General features: G+C 29.3%; 1 protein-coding gene across 2 annotated transcripts; it reads right to left on the reverse strand.

The window, feature by feature from the left end:
• Positions 1-4,931: 4,931 nt before the first annotated feature.
• On the reverse strand, positions 4,932-16,767 carry LOC100201468 (uncharacterized). 2 transcript variants are annotated; one of them, XM_065798960.1, is made up of 3 exons: positions 16,426-16,767; positions 11,154-11,706; positions 4,932-5,977 (listed from the first exon to the last, which is right to left on the reverse strand). In XM_065798960.1, exons 1-3 carry the CDS (start codon positions 16,536-16,538, stop codon positions 5,048-5,050), a joined length of 1,596 nt encoding a protein of 531 aa, XP_065655032.1. In that variant the 5' UTR covers positions 16,539-16,767; the 3' UTR covers positions 4,932-5,047. The 2 variants fall into 2 exon arrangements, with proteins under 2 accessions (XP_065655032.1, XP_065655033.1); XM_065798961.1 differs by lacking the exon at positions 16,426-16,767 and adding an exon at positions 11,794-12,011.
• Between the last annotated feature and the right edge of the window lie 2,334 nt (positions 16,768-19,101).

The raw sequence follows: 19,101 nt of genomic DNA on the forward strand, positions 1-19,101 counted from the left end.
AGTCCTAATAACGTCTTAATGTAGACGTCACAAGGGCATTCTAATAAAGACGTCTTTACCGGACGTCTTTTGAACGCCTTATTTTAGTCTGAGACGTAGCGACCTAATTAAGATGTCCGTAAGACGTCTGATTGACGTTTGTACCGGTAGGGGGGTTATTTCAACTAGTCAGGGAGCAAAATAATCTAGGCGTGAACATTATCCAAAGAAATGAATTTACAAACCATAGCCTTATTGCAAAAGAAATTTTTTAATTAAGTGAGGATCAGTTGAATTTAACAGCAGATGGGACTTACTTGTATGGTCAAAAAAGTAGCAATAACGTTTTTCAGCGTAAAAAGTACTGTGTTCAAGAAAAAAACTTGGTAAAACCATCTGTGATATGTTCTTCAAACGGATATATTTTAGATGTGTATGGCCTTTTCAGAGCAACAAAAAATGATGCGGCTGTATTAAGTAAGATTCTAATTTACGACCAAAGCTTAACTTCTTTAACTCGACCAAACGACATTATTATATTGGATCGCGGATTATTGATTGTATGGAAGAGCTTAAGAAAAATTACAAACTTGGTCCAAAAATGCCAGCTTGTAAAAGAAAAAGACCAGAAGACTAGTTAACAACTTTGGAAGCGAATCAATCACGCTTTGTTACAATGATTTAATTAGTTATCTAAGTTATCAATAACTTTCTAAAGCAATCATTTCGAGCCTTGGATAAAATTTGCAACATAAACTTGTGCATTTGGCAAATGATTACCGGATTGCTCCCGCGTTGGTTGATAAATATTTTGAAAGATTACTCTCCGATTAATGGCAACATGGTGGAAATCATTAAAATTCTGAAAAAATGATTCCTTACAGAAACTGTCACCACCAAAAAATTTAAAACTTTTCAATCACCTTATAAAAAAAAACAATCTAGAATGGTTCTTCTTAAAAGTGCCTAAATTAGGATCTAAATGAGCAATAAAGTCTAATTCAACAGCTCTAGTTGCTGATAACACATGTACAAAAGATTTTATTTTATCTCTTTGGACATCAGTTCAACCCGCAAAGAAGCAAAAACTATTGGGTAGTTGAAATCTGAAGGATTCTACCAACTCTATGTATGGATGTATGATAAGAGTTTTTCATAAAGTATTTAACTTAAGCGGTAAACAGATTCTATCTGTTGACCAGTCTCGCACCCCTTCTTCATCTATTAGGCTGGCGCAGATGCAACTTTAATACATTATTTCCAGTTTAGGATGTTGAATGCTGGATCTTCTTGACTCAATGCATGGGTTTTGTTTGTGTCTCTGTTTTTATGACTTCTAATGAGGGTACAGCTCTAAAACTCAGTTTATGGTTCTGAGGCCGGCTGGTAGTCAGGTTTTCCCGAACTCTGTTGTGGCTCTCAGAGAGACTGATTCCATCAACAGCTGAAAAATATCAAAGTATTAACAGTGTCATGTTGCGTATGGATGGTGACCCTGTTTGAACTTTTGGTGTGCATTGCTAAGGCCACATTTGGAGCCCTTTTTTACGGCTTAGAGTTTATCAATAGTAATAAAGCAATTGCTTGGGCTTTTAAACAGTGTACTGAGTACTATCTATTAGGGATGCACCGATGTATCGGCCACAGTATCGGTCTTAGTAACCATCGGCTAATGCCGAGTGTTTAAAAAAAATAAGTTTTTTTAGTTTTGTGTTTCTATATCTTTTAAAAAAATATAATAAATATACTTTTTTATACAATATAGAAACAAAAAATGAGTCTTTTTAATATTGTGTTTCTATATTGTATAATATATACTATATTGTATAATATATACAATATAGAAACACAAAATTAAAAAAACTGATTTTTTTAAACTATCTGCACCGGTTGATGGTTACCATACCGATGCCGAGGCCGATGCATCGGTGCACCCCTACTATCTATGCTTTGAGACAAGTTCTTTAACAAATTTAAAAATGAATAAAGTACCAAAAACTATAAAACACGAAAAAACCATCTTCATCACCAAGTTCTCTAAACCTATCATTCACTAATATTCGTGGTCTTTAAAGTAACTTTTCTTCTGTTGAGTCTTATCTCTTGCAAAAATCACCAGACCTACTTGCTCTTTTTGCGTCAAATTTGAGTTCAGCTGTCTCATCTTGTGATCTTAGTGTTGATGGCAATCATCCTTTGATTCGTAAAGATTTCAATAGTCACATGCTTGGCCTGGGCAATTACATTTGTAAGAATTCACCCATTTGTCGTGAAACTAGGTTTAAATCCACAGACTACTTTTTATTTGCTTTCGTTTAGCACAACTTCACTCTATCGCATTTCTCTTTGTTCTATATTTATCTCCTTCATCTCAAGACTGCAACCTTTTTGATGTTATTTCTGATCATATTGACCTAGCCCTCTTTCTTTATCCATTAGATAATATTGTTGTTGTTGGTGACTTTAATGCTCATCACACTGAATGGCTTGGCTTTAGTGTCAGTGACTGTGCAGGCATTAAGCCCCACAACTCTCAATCCCTAACTCAAATAGTCAAATTTCCAACTTGCTTTCCAGACAACCCGAATCATTTACCTTCTCTACTCGACTTATGTTTTGTTTCTGATCCTTGTCAGTGCCCAGTTTCTCCACATTCACCCTTTGATGATTCTGATCACAGTTTGATTTCATTCTTCTTCATCATCTGAATCCCCCTATCATTGTACCTCTTACAACTACCTGGAACTCTTTCCGTGATTTCATTCGTGATGGTTCTTGAGTAGAAATCTTTCGTCTTCCTGTTCACAAATGTGCTTCTTACATAACTTTGTGGATTCAGAATTGCATGGATCTTTTGTTCCTTCTCGACAATTCCAGGTCAAACCCACTCTTCTCCAAGGTTTTCCTCACATTGTGCTGCTGCGATTGCCAATCGAAACCGTTACTTCCATATCTATCAGCAAAATAATTCTTCAGAAAACAGGCGTCTGTTTATTACTGCTTGAAACCATTGTAAAAAGGTTTTGTCTAACGCCAAAACCCGTTATACTCAGATCATGAAATCACAAAAATTAGGCCTCGTGAGTTCCAGAGAATCTTTAATAGTATCAATAATAAGGGCAAATCTGTAATTCCACCTCTCTTGTAAGGGTCAGACTTTGTTACCTCACTTAAAGAAAAAGCTGATTTGTTTGCTAAGAACTTTTCACCAACATCATCTCTTGATTCCATTAGTTGCGTTGTACCTGATATAGCCAACAAACAGGTTGATCCATTACTTGACATTCGTATCACTCCAGCTTGTGTATCTAAAGTGATTTCCTGCCTAGAATCTTTTACAGCTTGTGGCCTGGACAACATACCTGTTAAAGTCTTGCAAAAGTGTTCTCCGGAACTGTCGTTTACACTTTCAAAACTATTTAACAAGTGCTTATCAGAGTCTTGTTTTACAGCCTGATGGAAAGCAACATCTGTTATCCCCATTTTCAAAAATTCTGGAGAGCGATCTGACTGTCAAACTACTGCCCCATTAGTCTTTTTCCTATTATAAACAAGGCTTTTGAGTCTTTAATTAACAAGCATTTAATTTCTCATCTTGAATCTAATAACTTACTTTCTGACCATCAATATGGATTTTGATCTTATCGTTCTACAGCTGATTTGCTAACAGTAACAACAGATAAGTTTTATCGTGCATTAGATTAAGGCCATCGCTCTTGACATTTCTAAAGCTTTTTATAAAGTTTGGCATGCTAGTCTTCTCCATAAGCTTTCTTCTTACGGTGCATCTTGTATTATCTTTAAGATTATTGAATCCTTCCTTTCCAATCGTAGTATAAAAGTTGTCCTCAATGGACAACACTCTTCTTCTTATTCTGTAACTTCAGGGGTTCCTCAAGGTTTAATTGTTGGCCCTACACTCTTTTTTATTTACATTAACGATCTTCCAGATATTCTCATATCTAAGGTGGCATTGTTCGCTGATTATCAAACCATTTTTTCGTGTCGTGATATGAAGTTAACACTTTCTGATTGCCTGGAGGAGGTATTTGAGCTTGAAAAAGATCTCACTTCTGACACAGCATGGGCTCACAGTGGCTGGTAAACTTCAACTCAGATAAAACCTGCTCTTGCAGCCAACCTCCAAACATTATCACAAAAAAACTTTAATTGATTTACAATCTTATGAAGCCACAAATGTATGCAAAAACTGTAAAACTACTTAAGAACAGACTAATAAAAAAACTATTGAAGAAAATTATTGCGTCATGCTCTTTTTAAATTTTGTTTCATACTATAATTATAGTATAGATATCAATCTTTTTCTATGTATTCTATCTTGAATTTCTTAAGAAATTCATTGAAAAGATGGAAATTGAAAATTATTTAAAATATTTTTAGACTCAGACTTGGGTCAGTGTTCAATTGACCATGTTGCACAATGAATTTGAAAAGATAAAATGGTTTATCATCATAGGTGGTTTATACTAAAAACCCATTTTATAAAATAATCTTTTAGTATTTGTAACAATTGCTTAAATAACCATTGATTCGGATGGTTTGAGTAGTAATATCCCAAAGCTCTAGCCATGAAATTTTAGTTCATTTTTTTTAAATAAACTACTTGATGATTAGTTTGGATTTTCCAAGTTTTTGATTTCAGTTTCATTTGCGCAACTTCAAATCAAAACTTTAAAAATTATTTTGCGCAACTTTAAAGCAACAAACACTGCAAACTTTTAAACAACATTTCACTGCAAACTCAGCTCATAAGTATTACTTTTGTGCGCAAGAATGTTGGTAAATAAAAAACGCTACTTTGGGTTAATGCTAAGCCAACAATATCTTAGGACATAAGAACATTGTATAGCAAAATATAGCATGAAGTTTAAATTAAGTTAAAAAAAGTTAATTAAACTTGCATTAAAAAGTTTTAAAACCGCAATTTAAACTTATTTTACACAGCTTTAACCTGTGGTTTTCATATTTATTTAGCACGATTGCATTAATTTTGCAGGTTTCAAATAATTTTGCAATTAATTTTAGAATTTTTAAATGAATAGAAAGTTTAAACAGCAACTGCTAGAGATAAATCAATTGGCAGCATGGTGGGTACAGTGTCGTCTTTTTTGTAGCTTCTACTACTATTTCTCCTAGATCGGCGTCCTAATGAATCAGGTTTACTTTGGTCATCATAATATCTTGAATGACGAATATTTTTATCTTCAATAATTTTTGAGTTTCGAAAATTTCTATCTTCAATAACTTTTGAATTACGAATATTTTTTTCATCAAAAATTTTCGTTTGTTGAATTCTTTTATCATTATTAACACCTGATTGCAGTATACTTTTATCTTCAAACGTTATTGATTGGCGGTTACTTTTGTCTTTAATAACATTTGATTGAAGTGTTTTTGTTGTTTCAAAGTCTACTGAAACTGTAATACAATCTCCTTCATTCTTACCGTTTGATTTTAATAGACAATTTTTTTCACTCATTACCAACTTATTATTATTTTGGTTTTTATTTTTTTGAAAGCTATGAAAATTGCTGTCAAAAGTAGCATTACTTGCGGAAACGCTACTCGTTGTCTCGAACATTTCAACGTTCATAGTACTGACGTAATTTGGTAATTTTTTAAAGTTGTTGGAATCTGATTTGAATGGATCTGCTAAAACATTTATTGAGCGTGTACTTTTGTTAAACGTTTCAATTTTATTTATAATGAGAGTTTTTTGTCTGTTCATTTTTCTGAATTCTTCCCAGTAGCGAGAAGTATATACAATAATTGTTAAAAAAATAGCTCCAATCAGAAACCAAAGCAAGCCGAGCGATAAACCAGTTAGTGTTACACTTCGCATCATATGGGGTATAGCTGTTGGCTCAGATACACCAATAAAAACTGCACCGAGAAATTGAAGAATTAAAGTTACGTAAAACGATAAAGTTATAAATAGAAGTGCGGCATCTCTTTTATCCATGCTTGGAAACCTCAGCTAAAACAAATAAAATTTCATCTAATAAAAAAACATAATATTTTAGTAGATCCATTTAAACAGAGTAAATAAAAAAGCTAAATTACTAAAATTAGTTTGAGTTGTATATATTACGTAGCTCCTAAAAGGAGGTCTGTATATTACGTCGTGCACCAAGGTAAAAGATGGGTTGTGTTTTCTTACAACTCGTTATAAAGGATAGAGAAAAGGTTTTACATTTTGTGATGCAACAATTTTTGGTGATGCAATAATAATAATAATTAAAGTTGTTTTAAAAATATAGTTAAACATCAAGAATATGTAAATTAATGTAAAGGGAGAAGTTTGAAATACAGCATATATAACATCAAGAATATGTAAATTGATGTGAAGGGAGAAGTTTGAAATACAAAACATAAATCTTTCATTTATTTCTATTATGGCTTTTTAAAATGCAATTTGTATCAATGACTACTTATTTAGTTGCTTTTTAAAAATATTTTTCGATATATGAAATCACCTTAGTAAATTAAAAATTTGAACAATAATTTTACTATGCAGTACAATTATGTTCAGTACCATTATGTTACGAAAGTCTGAAATTTGTTTATTTTGGTCTAATACATTGTTTCATTTACTGTTCCAATATTACGGGATAGAGCTCAAGCAACAAAACTTAAAAAAATAACTTTTCTCTCCCTATATATTATTTTTTACAAAAAATATGGTTTTTATAAATAATATCAGATATTTAAAGGTCAAAAAACATAATAATAGCTGAAAAAATGCAGTGGTTGAAGATAAAAATTCACTTTTTTAAAAATAGGTGCTGTTTGCACGGGTTATATATCTACTAATAGTTTTAACAAAAAAAAGAAAGAAAAAAAAAACCGGCCACATAGCTCGAAAAGCAGAGCATACCAGGGTATTCACAGCGTTAATTTCAAAAATCTCCCAACGCGAATTAGTTTCGCAACTATAAAAACTAAGTGTCGTGTAGACTGGAATATTTTTATGTTTTGTTCAGCCTACACTAAAATATGCACTTAAGTAACCAAGGTTTATAGCTTAATTAATCAAAAAGCGAATGTTTTAATGTGTTAACATGTTAAAATATAAGTTATACTTTTTGTTCATTTCAACATATTCGTTGTTTAGGCTGATTTGGCGCTAAGTCATCCATATTTAATTTACTCAATCTTCGTATTATTTAAATCATGATAAATTAGTCTACAAAAAGATGCTCGATAAACCACTATGTTAGTGGTTTATCGAGCATCTATACACATAGTTTTACATTTGAAATTGATACTTGCTTTAAAGTCTTTCTTTTTAAAGTGAATAAGTAATACGTTTTTTTTCAGAAGTTGTATTAAAATATTTGTATTAGAGTTTAAGTAATAGTTGTAGTTATAATTAAATAAATAATGATAATATAAAAGATAAATAATAATAAGTTGAAAATACATCCTTACACCGTTAACCACGTTATTTAACGTTTTCCCGAACAAATTCGATCCAACGCAAATCTCGTAATGGAGCAATAAAAGTTTTTCTATAAAACTGGTTAGAAAACTGTTTAACAGTTTTATAAATATTTCAAGCCTCTCACTACGTTCCCATTTTTCTATAGTTTTGTTGTAAATGTTCAAAAATAAACATGTTTTTCAAGCTTTCAAATCACAAAAAGTGCATAACCGTTCTAAAAATAAAAGTGCATGAACCCGCTGAAAAATTTTTTATGACAATTTTATTTTTTAAAATTTCTGAAATATCAAAGATGATGAAACCTTTATGAAGTACGATTAAAAGCAATTTCTTGATGCTGTCTATTATAATGCCAGATATAGAGGAAAAGCAGATAAGAAAATTAAATACGCTAAACATGATATGCTTCTTTAAAAGGCCTTGATTTGGCAGGCTATTTGCAGGTATGACGAAAAATTAGCACCCATGTTTCTAAGTCCTCACTTTCTGATAAAAAATATGTTAAAGTGTGTTTAAAAATACGTCTTTTACGTCTTACTAAGTCACATTATAGTAGGCATGTGTTCTGGTCTAATTTATCATCGAGTCATTATGGCAAACTGGCTTGCAATAATATAAACAAAATGACGTGAATGTTGTGTTTAAAATAGTGAATTCTCCAAACCTATAATTCAAAATTATTGCAAAGTACTATATATATATATATATATATATATATATATATATATATATATATATATATATATATATATATATATATATATATATATATATATATATATATATATATATATATATATATATATATATATATATATATATATATATATATATATATATATATATATATATGTATGTATGTATATTGAAATATTGTATTTTTTTTCTTGTAATTGACATTTTTGATTTTCATAAAGTCTTTAAACCTAAAATAATAAATTATCTTTAAAATCTCTAACTAAATATTAGTCTAACACACTAAGGATGATTTGTGAAATTTTTTTATAAATGAAGTTAAAGATAAAAATGAGTTTATCTTTGATGTTTCTATGTGACTTTAGCTAACTAAATCAGAAAATACTTGATTAAAAAAAAACTATTTTTAATAAAGACTTTATCTTTATCTAGAATGTTAAAATGCAATTGTTAAATTTTTTTTATTTATTTATCACTTGACATATAAACAAATTTTTAAGAGATTAGTTGATAGTTGATAAAATATATTTTGTTAAAATGATACAAATATCTTAACTTGCAACATATAACTGGCTACTCATCAGTGTTTTTATGCTTAACCGAGAAATGCAATCAGATCATTCTATGAAGTAAGTTTATGTTTATTCTGTTTTATCATGTTATTAGGATATTCAAACACACTAAGTATATCTTTTCATTTAATTATTATATTATTAAGTTGTTATTAAATTAATAAACTTATTATTAAACATGTTAATTATTTAACAATATGATACATAAGTTTTATAATTGAGAGACTTCTAGGAATGTAAAGACTGGGTATTACTGTGAATAAAAAGTATAAACAGCTACAAAATATATTTTAGTAATTAAAATTAGTATATTTAAACAGACTATTTGAATGTACTGTTACATTATATTAGTAATGAACTTAAGTGTAAACAAAATTTTTAATTTTTACAGAATTTTCTAATTTTACAGATTTAAATGTTTTCTATTAATAACTGAAACTTTTCATACATATGCTGGTGTATATCTTAAAACAATGTTTCCCTCATTTATATTCATTTCGGTAGGATTGAAAAGTCTTGCTTTTCAAAAGGAATAACCAAAGTAAACTAAACTGGAAAAAAAACTTAAAACGTTTTGAAGGGGGCAATAATACCTTACCTACTACCTATAAATATCTATTTAATTTTATTTAAAATTAAGTTAAGCTCAAGTTTAGCTTAACTTTAGTTCAACAAGCTATGCAAAATACAATATGTAGAATTATGAATTAGAGTTTACAAATTGAATGAAAATAGAACTTGTATAATAAATTGATAGGGCAGTAATAATATTTTATTTTTGTTTTTTTGGTATTGGCTGACTACACTTTACAACTTACCTCCTGCAATGAGGTTAAAACAAACTCCAATTATAAGCCAAAGTAAATTAATTTTCATAGCAGCATAGTCTATGAAGATCTTGCCTTTTAGATTTACTAATTAAATTAATTATATTTCATAATTTCTTTAAATTATTTTTGGAGATTGTTTAATGCTGGTCTTTTGCCAAACTTTAAGTTTACAAAGTTATTTTCCATATAGATTTTTAGTTTTTTAATAGTTGGTTTTTATTCAGGAGTGTAATTATAGTTGGATATGGATTATATATATAGGATTATATGTCCATTTTTTGTAATAGTTTTTCTGCAAATATCAATTATATATTATATTATCAATGTCAAGGTATAATCTCAAAATATAATTTTAAAATGATAGAATGAGGATATACACCTGCTATAATCCATACACTTGTTTTCTTAAAAATCAAATTTAATACAAATTTAGCCCAAATGTCTGTACTGATTGAAACCACTTGCAGAAAACTTTCGATATTGATTTGCCTAATAAAATTTTATAGTTGATTTTACGAGGTTTCCACTTACTATGACTGTTACACGCGCAAACTGGCGATCGGGAGATTTTTGGACAAAAATTAATGCCGTATTAGCTAGGAATATATTTTTCTTACCGCGTTTTTGCAATATTGGGAATATTTATTGTTATTTTTCTACAAAATATTGTAATTTATTATTAATACAGTCATACTACTTCAAAAATAAAATTGAATTTTGGAAATTTTAAAGCTATTGGGAATTCCGCGGTTAACGCGGTGCCACATGGCTAGCTAATACCCTGCCTATCTTTCTAACCAAAGGTGCAAAAATGTTTGATGATACTTTATCTGATCTCTGATTTGCAAGTTTTTATCAAACAAATTTGACTGTTTGAGTCTAGATATCCAAGGCTCAGCATTTGACTCCTAACCTTAATCTTTAAACGGTTCGGTCGTTCTGCGATTATTTTATTATATTTAGTTAATATGCATATTTATTATTGTAAATATGTCCAAATGTAAAAATTAAGTTCATAGAACAAATTATTAATCTTTTTCGTGTCGAAGTAGCAAATGAGTTTTGTTTTACTGGTGGGTGATTTTATTTTTGATAATTGTAATTGCAATAAATTGTGGACAGACACTTACTATATATAAAATATTATATCAAAAAAGTAGATAGATATATATGGCTAATTTTGTCACTCCATGAAAAACGTCTTGTAAGCGTGTTTGCTCTAGACATTGAAATATCATAGCACGGCTTTTTAAAAATGCTTTTAAGTTTATGAAGGTTTTCATCTTCTATTTTAAAACGGAGTTATACATAATACTTTAAACAACTTTAATTTATCTTAGACTTCTAAAGCCCACGTAGGGGTTCTATACAGAGACTGTAGTAAATTTAATCGTATTTACTTGAAGTTCCGACTTGTTTTTACAAATCCGCATTTTTATGCAAACATATTTCTGTAATTTTATTATCTTATTATATGAAACGTAAAATATATAAGAAAAATATCATCACCGATCTCTAACTTACTCAACATTTTTTTTACTAAATACTCATTTGTAAATAACTGTTCATGAATAAAATTCTTTACGGCCTTAAAAAAAATTAAATTCTTACCGCCCAAATAGGGTTGAATGACGTCCTTATATTATATTTTGTTTTGCAAATTTCACATTCATTTTTATTTTTCAAGGTTAGCCATTTTTCTAAGCATGACTTGTGAACAAACTTTGAACTACCAGAGCAACGACAAGGAGTTATAAGGTTTTCATCTTCGATGTTGTAACAGTAACGACATTTTATACCTTCGCTAACAATTGTACTTGTTTCGTGCATTGATTGTTGAAAGTTTTGATTATTTGGAACGTTGACTACAATAAAAGGAGGAATGGATGTACTTGGTGTAATAATTTCATCTTTTTTACAATAACTTGAACGAAAGATTTTTTCAAAAGGTTCTTTTAAGTTTATGCGTTTCTCAGTAGATTCCCTAACTGTGTAATTTGTGCTGCAAGATTGCCTGCTAACATAGTTTGTGGCTACTGGCTCACTAATAAGAGAGACTCCATCTTCGTGTAAAGGATTGGGCTTCCAAGCATGACGCTCAGGCATGCTTGTTACACTGCCACATCTACTCGATGAAAATTTGGAATGACGATGTGAAAATTTCCTATAAATAATTAACAAAAAATAAACGTATAGCAAAACGTCAAAACTTTAACGTCAAAAACAAAACGTCAAAAACAGCGACTTTTACCTATGAAAAGTTTGCAAATAGCATCAAAGAATTTATTTCAAAAAACAGATTTGACAGTTTTTATAATATGATTTTAGTTCTGTTTTTTATTTCTCAGTAAAATTCAGTAAAAAGCGTTTAAATGGTTTTTGTCAAAATGTAAATTTTATCAAAATTTTTATTTGATTTGTAACGCTAAAACAAACATTTGCTAATTATAAAAAAATACATTTGCAAATGAAATAATATTTGACTTAAGGATTAACTCCAATAACTTTTTATTCATTTATATGTCAGAAGAGCTTCTTAATTCAATGGAAATTCTATAAAACAAAAAAAAAAGGAAAATATGGATGTCATGTTGAACAAAGAATTACTTTCAGTAGATATTTAACAGTTGTTTAATCTCTTCGATATCAAAAATTTTTTTTTTAATTGCTACAATATTTTAAAATGAACCCGGTGAGCTAACGACAATGTAGCGAATAATCACTTTTATATCAATTGTCTTTTACGTCATAAAAAATTCGATTTTTAGTATTAGATCCAGTAAATTTACTATAATAATCAGGAGCAATTCTAGGAATAAAATAAAAAAAGGAGGGGCGGGGCATTCTTAAGAACAGCCAATTGCTTACAAAAAAAATTACACAAATATATTACCCTTTCCCCCCCTCCTCCTACCCGTAGGAGTACGTATATTGTATTATTTATATTTATACGTAAATGTGTATCAAAAATCATTTAAAGACACAAAACTCATAGGGATTTTAAAGACTTTTGTTTTATACCAGTGTTTGCGTTTCCGAACGAAAGTTTATTTTCTCCAAAATCGATGCCGCGACCAGCTACCAAAATGGTAGCTGGTCGCGGCATAGATGATGACGTATTTCCGGCCGCGAGGATAAAATTGAGATATGTTGCTATGGGATCGTCCATAAATTACACAATAGGCCGGGTGAATAAAGGTGAGCAACTGCTTTTACTCAGTAATTAGTCAGCTTTACGTGAATAAAAAATTTAGGAATTTTCCATAAGTTTTTATGCACGTAAAGCTGAGCAATTACTGAGTAAATTGCTTAACTTTACGTGAATAAAAATTTGAGCAAAACTGCTAAAGTTTTTATTTGCGTAAAGCTTATCAATTACTGAGTAAAAGCAATTGCTCATTTTTATTCAACCAGCCTAATGCAAAATTTATTTAAAAAGCAGATGCAGAAGATCTTAAGTTCTACTACGTGGCGATTTTCATTAAACTTAATGGGCTATTTTAATTTTTTATTTAGCCCAAGGCTCTGCGAGGGAAAAATTTTGATTTTATCGGTTTGTTTATTTGTAAAATTTAGCGTTGCGTAATTTATGGACGATCTAGATATTGCAGCTTAGTAGTTATCAATATTACTGCGATATATCGTTAGTTACTGTGTTGTACTATTACAGCTTGCTGCAATACAGCGATAAATCTGTAGCTAGTACATGCATGTATATACAACTATGTATATATATATATATATATATATATATATATATATATATATATATATATATATATATATATATATATATATATATATATATATATATATATATATATATATATATATGTGTGTATATATATATATATATATATATATATATATATATATATATATATATATATATATATATATATATATATATATATATATATATATATATATATATATATACAAATATATATATATATATAATCGATAAAAAACGCATAACTGATGAAAGGTATAGAAAATATCTTACCAGGAAATTCACACCTACAGTTTTTAATCAACGCATGTTTTATTTTTAACCCATATTCCATCATAATATTTTGTCTAATGACATTACCCGTGTTTTCAAAAGTTTCGCAACTTTTTGATTTTATCCACACAAAAAAATAAAACATATAAATGCAACACAAATATATCGTTTTCTTGACTGATGTTTGAAATATTGTCAAAAAAAACAACAACAACAAAAAGAAAACATTAAAATTTTATAATTAGTTATAAATACAAACGTAAAATTATAAATAAGGTAATGTGTTAAACAAGATATGCGTGTACTGCTTTCAATTGCTTTCAAAACAAAAATCAGTTCCTCAAAAGTTTTCAACTCAGACTGCGAGACGCCATCTTTTATAAATCATAAAGATGTTTTTAATACGCCTTCTTTTATGAAAAGTGTTTTTGATTCAAATATGGATAGTTTTAGTATTATATAAAAAAAAAGTTACAATTAAAATGGAAGAACGCTTTTCTAAAAGGCGACTTAGCGCGTTTCAGATATTTTTATTGTTATGAGAAAAATTAAAAAAAAAAAAAAGGTATTCAGCGAAGTATTTTTTAAATATCAATAATTTTAAATCGCAAATAAAGATAATGAACATTTTTTTTTTAATTTTTTCTCACATAGCTAGACTGGTACCTTTTTCAATAAAGAATCCAAATTTAAAATATTTTGGAAAAAATAGTTTCGTTAAGAAAAACGCTGTCGTTTGTGTTTTTTGCCATCTAGAGACGGACACTCAACTATATTTCAAAACCTACCAACAGAAATACTAAATGTGCAAATGTGCCAACTCAAATGCATATATAAAAGCTTTGAGGGGATGAGACAGCATCTACACCCCCCGTTTGGGACGACCCTGGCTGTAGAACAACTTGGTGTGCAATTCCGCAATTCCGCTACATGCGGACTTACTGTTTGATAGCGGAGTTGCTAAAGCACTTTCACTAAAAAAATTTTTCAGAGAAGTAAGGTCGCTTCAAAAAAAAAAAAAGTCTAAGAAATACTTCGCTACTATTTATATTTAGAAATATCATTTGAAGTTGTTTAAGTTACAGGCTTTTTCATTTACTGAAAATGTAGTGGAAAAAAAAAAAAAAAACTTTTTAAAATATCAAAAATTTCCAGTGTTATTAAAAATTTTTCAAATGATTGCAATTTGGTTTAAAATCTTTGAAGAAGCGGCTTTAAAGAAAATGTGAGTTTTGTATAAATGCTTGCAACTAGCTTGATACATTAACTATATTGAACATATATATGCGTTCATCCGACTTTTCTGTTATCTCATTAGAGTAATCTTTATATAAAGTTAAACAACAATTTAAAAAAAATGCAGAACAACGGCAATTTCTTATAATGACAAATTATAACAATAAACAATGCAATGTATTCAATGTTCCTTATATTTAGAATTTGTTCAAGCAAAATAATGATCGTGCTCGTTACTTTACTGTGTGGTGTACTTTAGTTTTTCAAATATTTTTGTTTAACGGCAGTATTTTTTGTTGTTGTAGTTTTTATTCTCAGACAGACTTAAGGAGTCCAAAGTGGAGAGCCCTTAGCTGACGTCATGTCCGACCTGGGTTAGTATTTTAGTATAAACGAGAGAGTTTGCAGAAGCAATTTGTTTCAAAACCTGTCAACTGATATCTGTGTCTAGTTCTAGAACATATTTTGAAAATTCAAAAGTTTTGTAGTCAATTGAAATTTGGCACTTAGTTTTTTTTAATCCTCACGTTATTGCAACAACTGAAGACAATGATGATATCATTCTTCCAAAGCAATGTCGTTGTGCAGCTCAAACAACTTTGAGGCTTGTAATGATACCCAGAAAAAGCCGAGCTGAAATTCGAGTCCCAGGGCATTGTTTTTAATGCCAACTACAAAGATCCAGGAAATGGAATGCCCAAAATAAGAGGACTGTGATGGCAAACGATATCAAAGCAGCCCTGAAGTTGGCGACACCAGAAAACACAGTTTGAACTTCTGCTATGATAGGTTTAAATGCCTATCAATCAAAGCACATAATTTTCATTATTTTTTGTTGCATATGAAAATAATAATCTAAATTTTCAAACATGTTTACATTTGAACTGTATTTTTACTTTTTAGTACATTCGTATTAAAAACTGCCATTTGTCAGCTACCTCTGCGATGAATTTCGCACAGTGGAAAATAAAATAGTTGGAGTAAAAAGACTATTAATTTTTTTTAATTTTATTATTTTTTATTTTAGGTGCCCCAAGAAGTCCTAACGGTCTTGTCACAGAGCACCGCGGAAGTGCATTTAACCAGGAAGTTCACGCCTCCTTCCTTACCGTGACACAAAAATGTACCCAAAGCTCGTTTCGAACCTGGATCTGCTGCACATAAACAAGCATTCTAACCACTGCGCCACGGCCGCACAATTTCTTGCATCAACACCAAAAATTTAAATTTCTTACTAAAACCTATTGAGACTCACCAAGCGAATGCCTTTTTAAATTGAAATAAGCCTACCCCTTGTACTCCAATTGGAAAACAAATATAAACATATATGCTAAACACGTATGTTTAACATCAGCTCTAAAGAAAACTGAAAATCTTAACCCAAAAGAATGGAAAAAGGAGAGGGGGTTAACTCAAAAGGAATTATCTGAAAATCTTAAAATTTCTGTTAAACTATTAAAAGATTATTTTAGTATATCAGTTAAAACAAGCTTAAAAAAGCTTTAAAATACAAAAAGATCTCACGCATCTCTAAATGTTTCACTTGTGTAAATGGACTTACACTTAATCACTAAATACAATTTAGTTTGTTGTTTTAAATGATATTAATCGTAACAATACGAAACTAAAAGTTGTTCGTACCTTTTACATCTAATACAGTTCTTGGGAGTTTTTATTGTTATATCGTTTCCACTTCTTAACTGTTCATAAAAGTTGTGGTCTCCAGATATTGTAACAGAAAACGTTGGCTCCATTGTTTTATATTTAATGATCAAAAAATTTCAGTCTTTAAATCAATTATCTAGTCATAGATAAAGAAAAAAAAAAGTAAACAAAAAAAGTTATTTAAAATCTTATCAACAAACTAGTTCCTGGATAATCCACAAGAAATCTTCGTTAGTTTCAAAAAATTTAGACGGAAAATTTTACACCTAACGCATATGTTCTATTTAAAATATTAAAACACGTGTTAAAAATATGTTTTTCAATTGGTTAAAACATGTGTCCTATTTAAATAAAAAATCTGAATTAATATAAAGAAAAAACCAGGTACACAGACAAATTCACAGAAAATAATATAAGTAGATATTTTAAACGTTACAATAAAGCTTTTGAAAAGATAAACAAACATAACGCTATTCTTTATGAATATTAACACTTTGCGATTCTGCGACTACATAATTCATTTTTCGTGAATTAGCAAACAAAAACCATAGAGAAAAATAGAATAGCATAAAACAAAAACCATAGAGAAAAATAGAATAGCATAACATGGTGAGAAAAAAAATAGCTACAATTTTTTTGAAATATTTATGATAAGAAAGATATTTTTCTTAAAAAAAAAGTTTTATAGGAGACAATTTTTATGAAAGAGTTTTTAAAAAATATATTTAGAAAAGTAAGATCTTGGTTTTCTAAATTTAAACAATATTTACTTAGTTAAATTTTGCGCGTATTTAGTTATATTGTCAAAGTTAAATTTTCAACAAGAATTATTTATGAACGGAACGCCGACGGTAGATTTAATTTATTAATTACTTTAATTTACAATACTTTAATTTATTAATAAAATTGTTGACATAACTAAAAAAATCCTACAGGTCATATTATTCATAACGCAACCTGGGAAAATTCTGTTTTTACATAGTCCTCTCCCAACTTAAAGTTGTTATTTTTCCATAGTTTTTTTTATATTTGTGTTTTTTTTCTTATATATTAGTTGGTCAGTCATGATCAGTGCTGGATTACCCGATAGCCCCGACTAAACAAAGCCTAGGGACCTTATATAATTAGAAGCCCCCCAATAAATTTTAAAAACGTATTTTTTTGATTTGAATAATAATTTAATAAAATATTTTATTGTGAATTAATTATTCACAATAAAATATTTTATTAATTATTTATTATTATTCTACTTTAATTATAAAAATAATTAATTTCTGCGCAAGGTAATCTTGCAATTAAGCAGCGTATCTTTATGTTTTTTGTGCTCTCATCTGAAGAGACTTGAAAACTTCCAGAATGTTTAGAAAAGTGAAGTAAAAGGATACTTTGAAATTTATTTATATTTAATAAATAATTTTAAGTAAATAAGTTTCAAACTAGTTATTTTAATAACTAATTTGATATTTAATTACTTCGCTGTTAATGCTATTATATATTGCTATTAATAATTTTTATTAACAGTTTTTTATTTTATCTTTGGCATTGTTAAAAATTTGTTTTGAATTGTCTATTATTTCTTAGTTCAAAATTTTAAAACTGCGCGCGAAAAGTTGATTGCAGCGGTTTAGAGCTAAAACTTAAAATTTAAGTTTTAGCTCTCAACCGCTGCTCTCAACCGCTTAAACTACATTGTATTGTTATGATTTAAACAATGTAGTTTAAATCATAACAATAATCCATTGCAAGTTCTTTAAAGAAGGTAAGTGTTCGTTTCATTTTTCATGTTTACACAAATAAACTTATTTAATTGATGATCTTTTTCATCTAATTTTCTGATTAAGTCGGATTTTATTGGAACATTTTTAATTTTTAATTTAATATGAAAATTGGCAGCTGTTTATTTATGCATTATCATAGATTAAATCACGACACGATCTTACCTAAGTGAGTCAAACAAAAGAAAACTAGCTGAAAAAATCAATTATGCTGCTAATTTAGCAAAAATTGTAAAAAATAACTTCATTTTTGCGTCTGTTACCATGTCTCTATATCCCAGTGAAAAAATTGAAACTGTTAGTAATGAAATTGTTATAAATTATTACTTACTGTATGTTTCATCAAATGCTAAGCATTTTGTAATGAATATTTATAGCAGTGTTAGTAAATGTTCAATCACAAACATGTAAAATTGATTATATCGACAGCAGCGATTCTCCTGCTCATTAAAATAAATCAACCTTCAGAATGATAGCTGGTTGAATCTTTAGCAACACATAGTCAAATTTTTATTTTTATTTTTTAGGTGTCCCAAGAAGTCTTTACAGTCTTATCACAGAGCACCGCAGAAGAGCATTTAATAGAAAGTTCACGCCTCCTTCCCAACCGATGTCGCATAACTTGCTTAGAGGTGGGGGTTTGAACCACGTATATAACGTTTCTAAGGCAAGTCCGCTACCACTGCGCCACGGCTGCATATTTGATCCTCCTGCTTGCGGAAATAAATCTACTATTGAGAAGGACTGTCGTTCAACCAATCCTGGAAAGTCCTTCAACCAATCCTGGAAAGTCCTTCAACCAATCCTGGAAAGTCCTTCAGCAAATCTTGGAAAGTCCTTCAACCAATCCTGGGCTTTTTAATAAAGATGACGTTAG

The sequence above is a fragment of the Hydra vulgaris genome, chromosome 06 (assembly GCF_038396675.1).
Source record: "Hydra vulgaris chromosome 06, alternate assembly HydraT2T_AEP".
NCBI lineage: Eukaryota > Metazoa > Cnidaria > Hydrozoa > Anthoathecata > Hydridae > Hydra > Hydra vulgaris.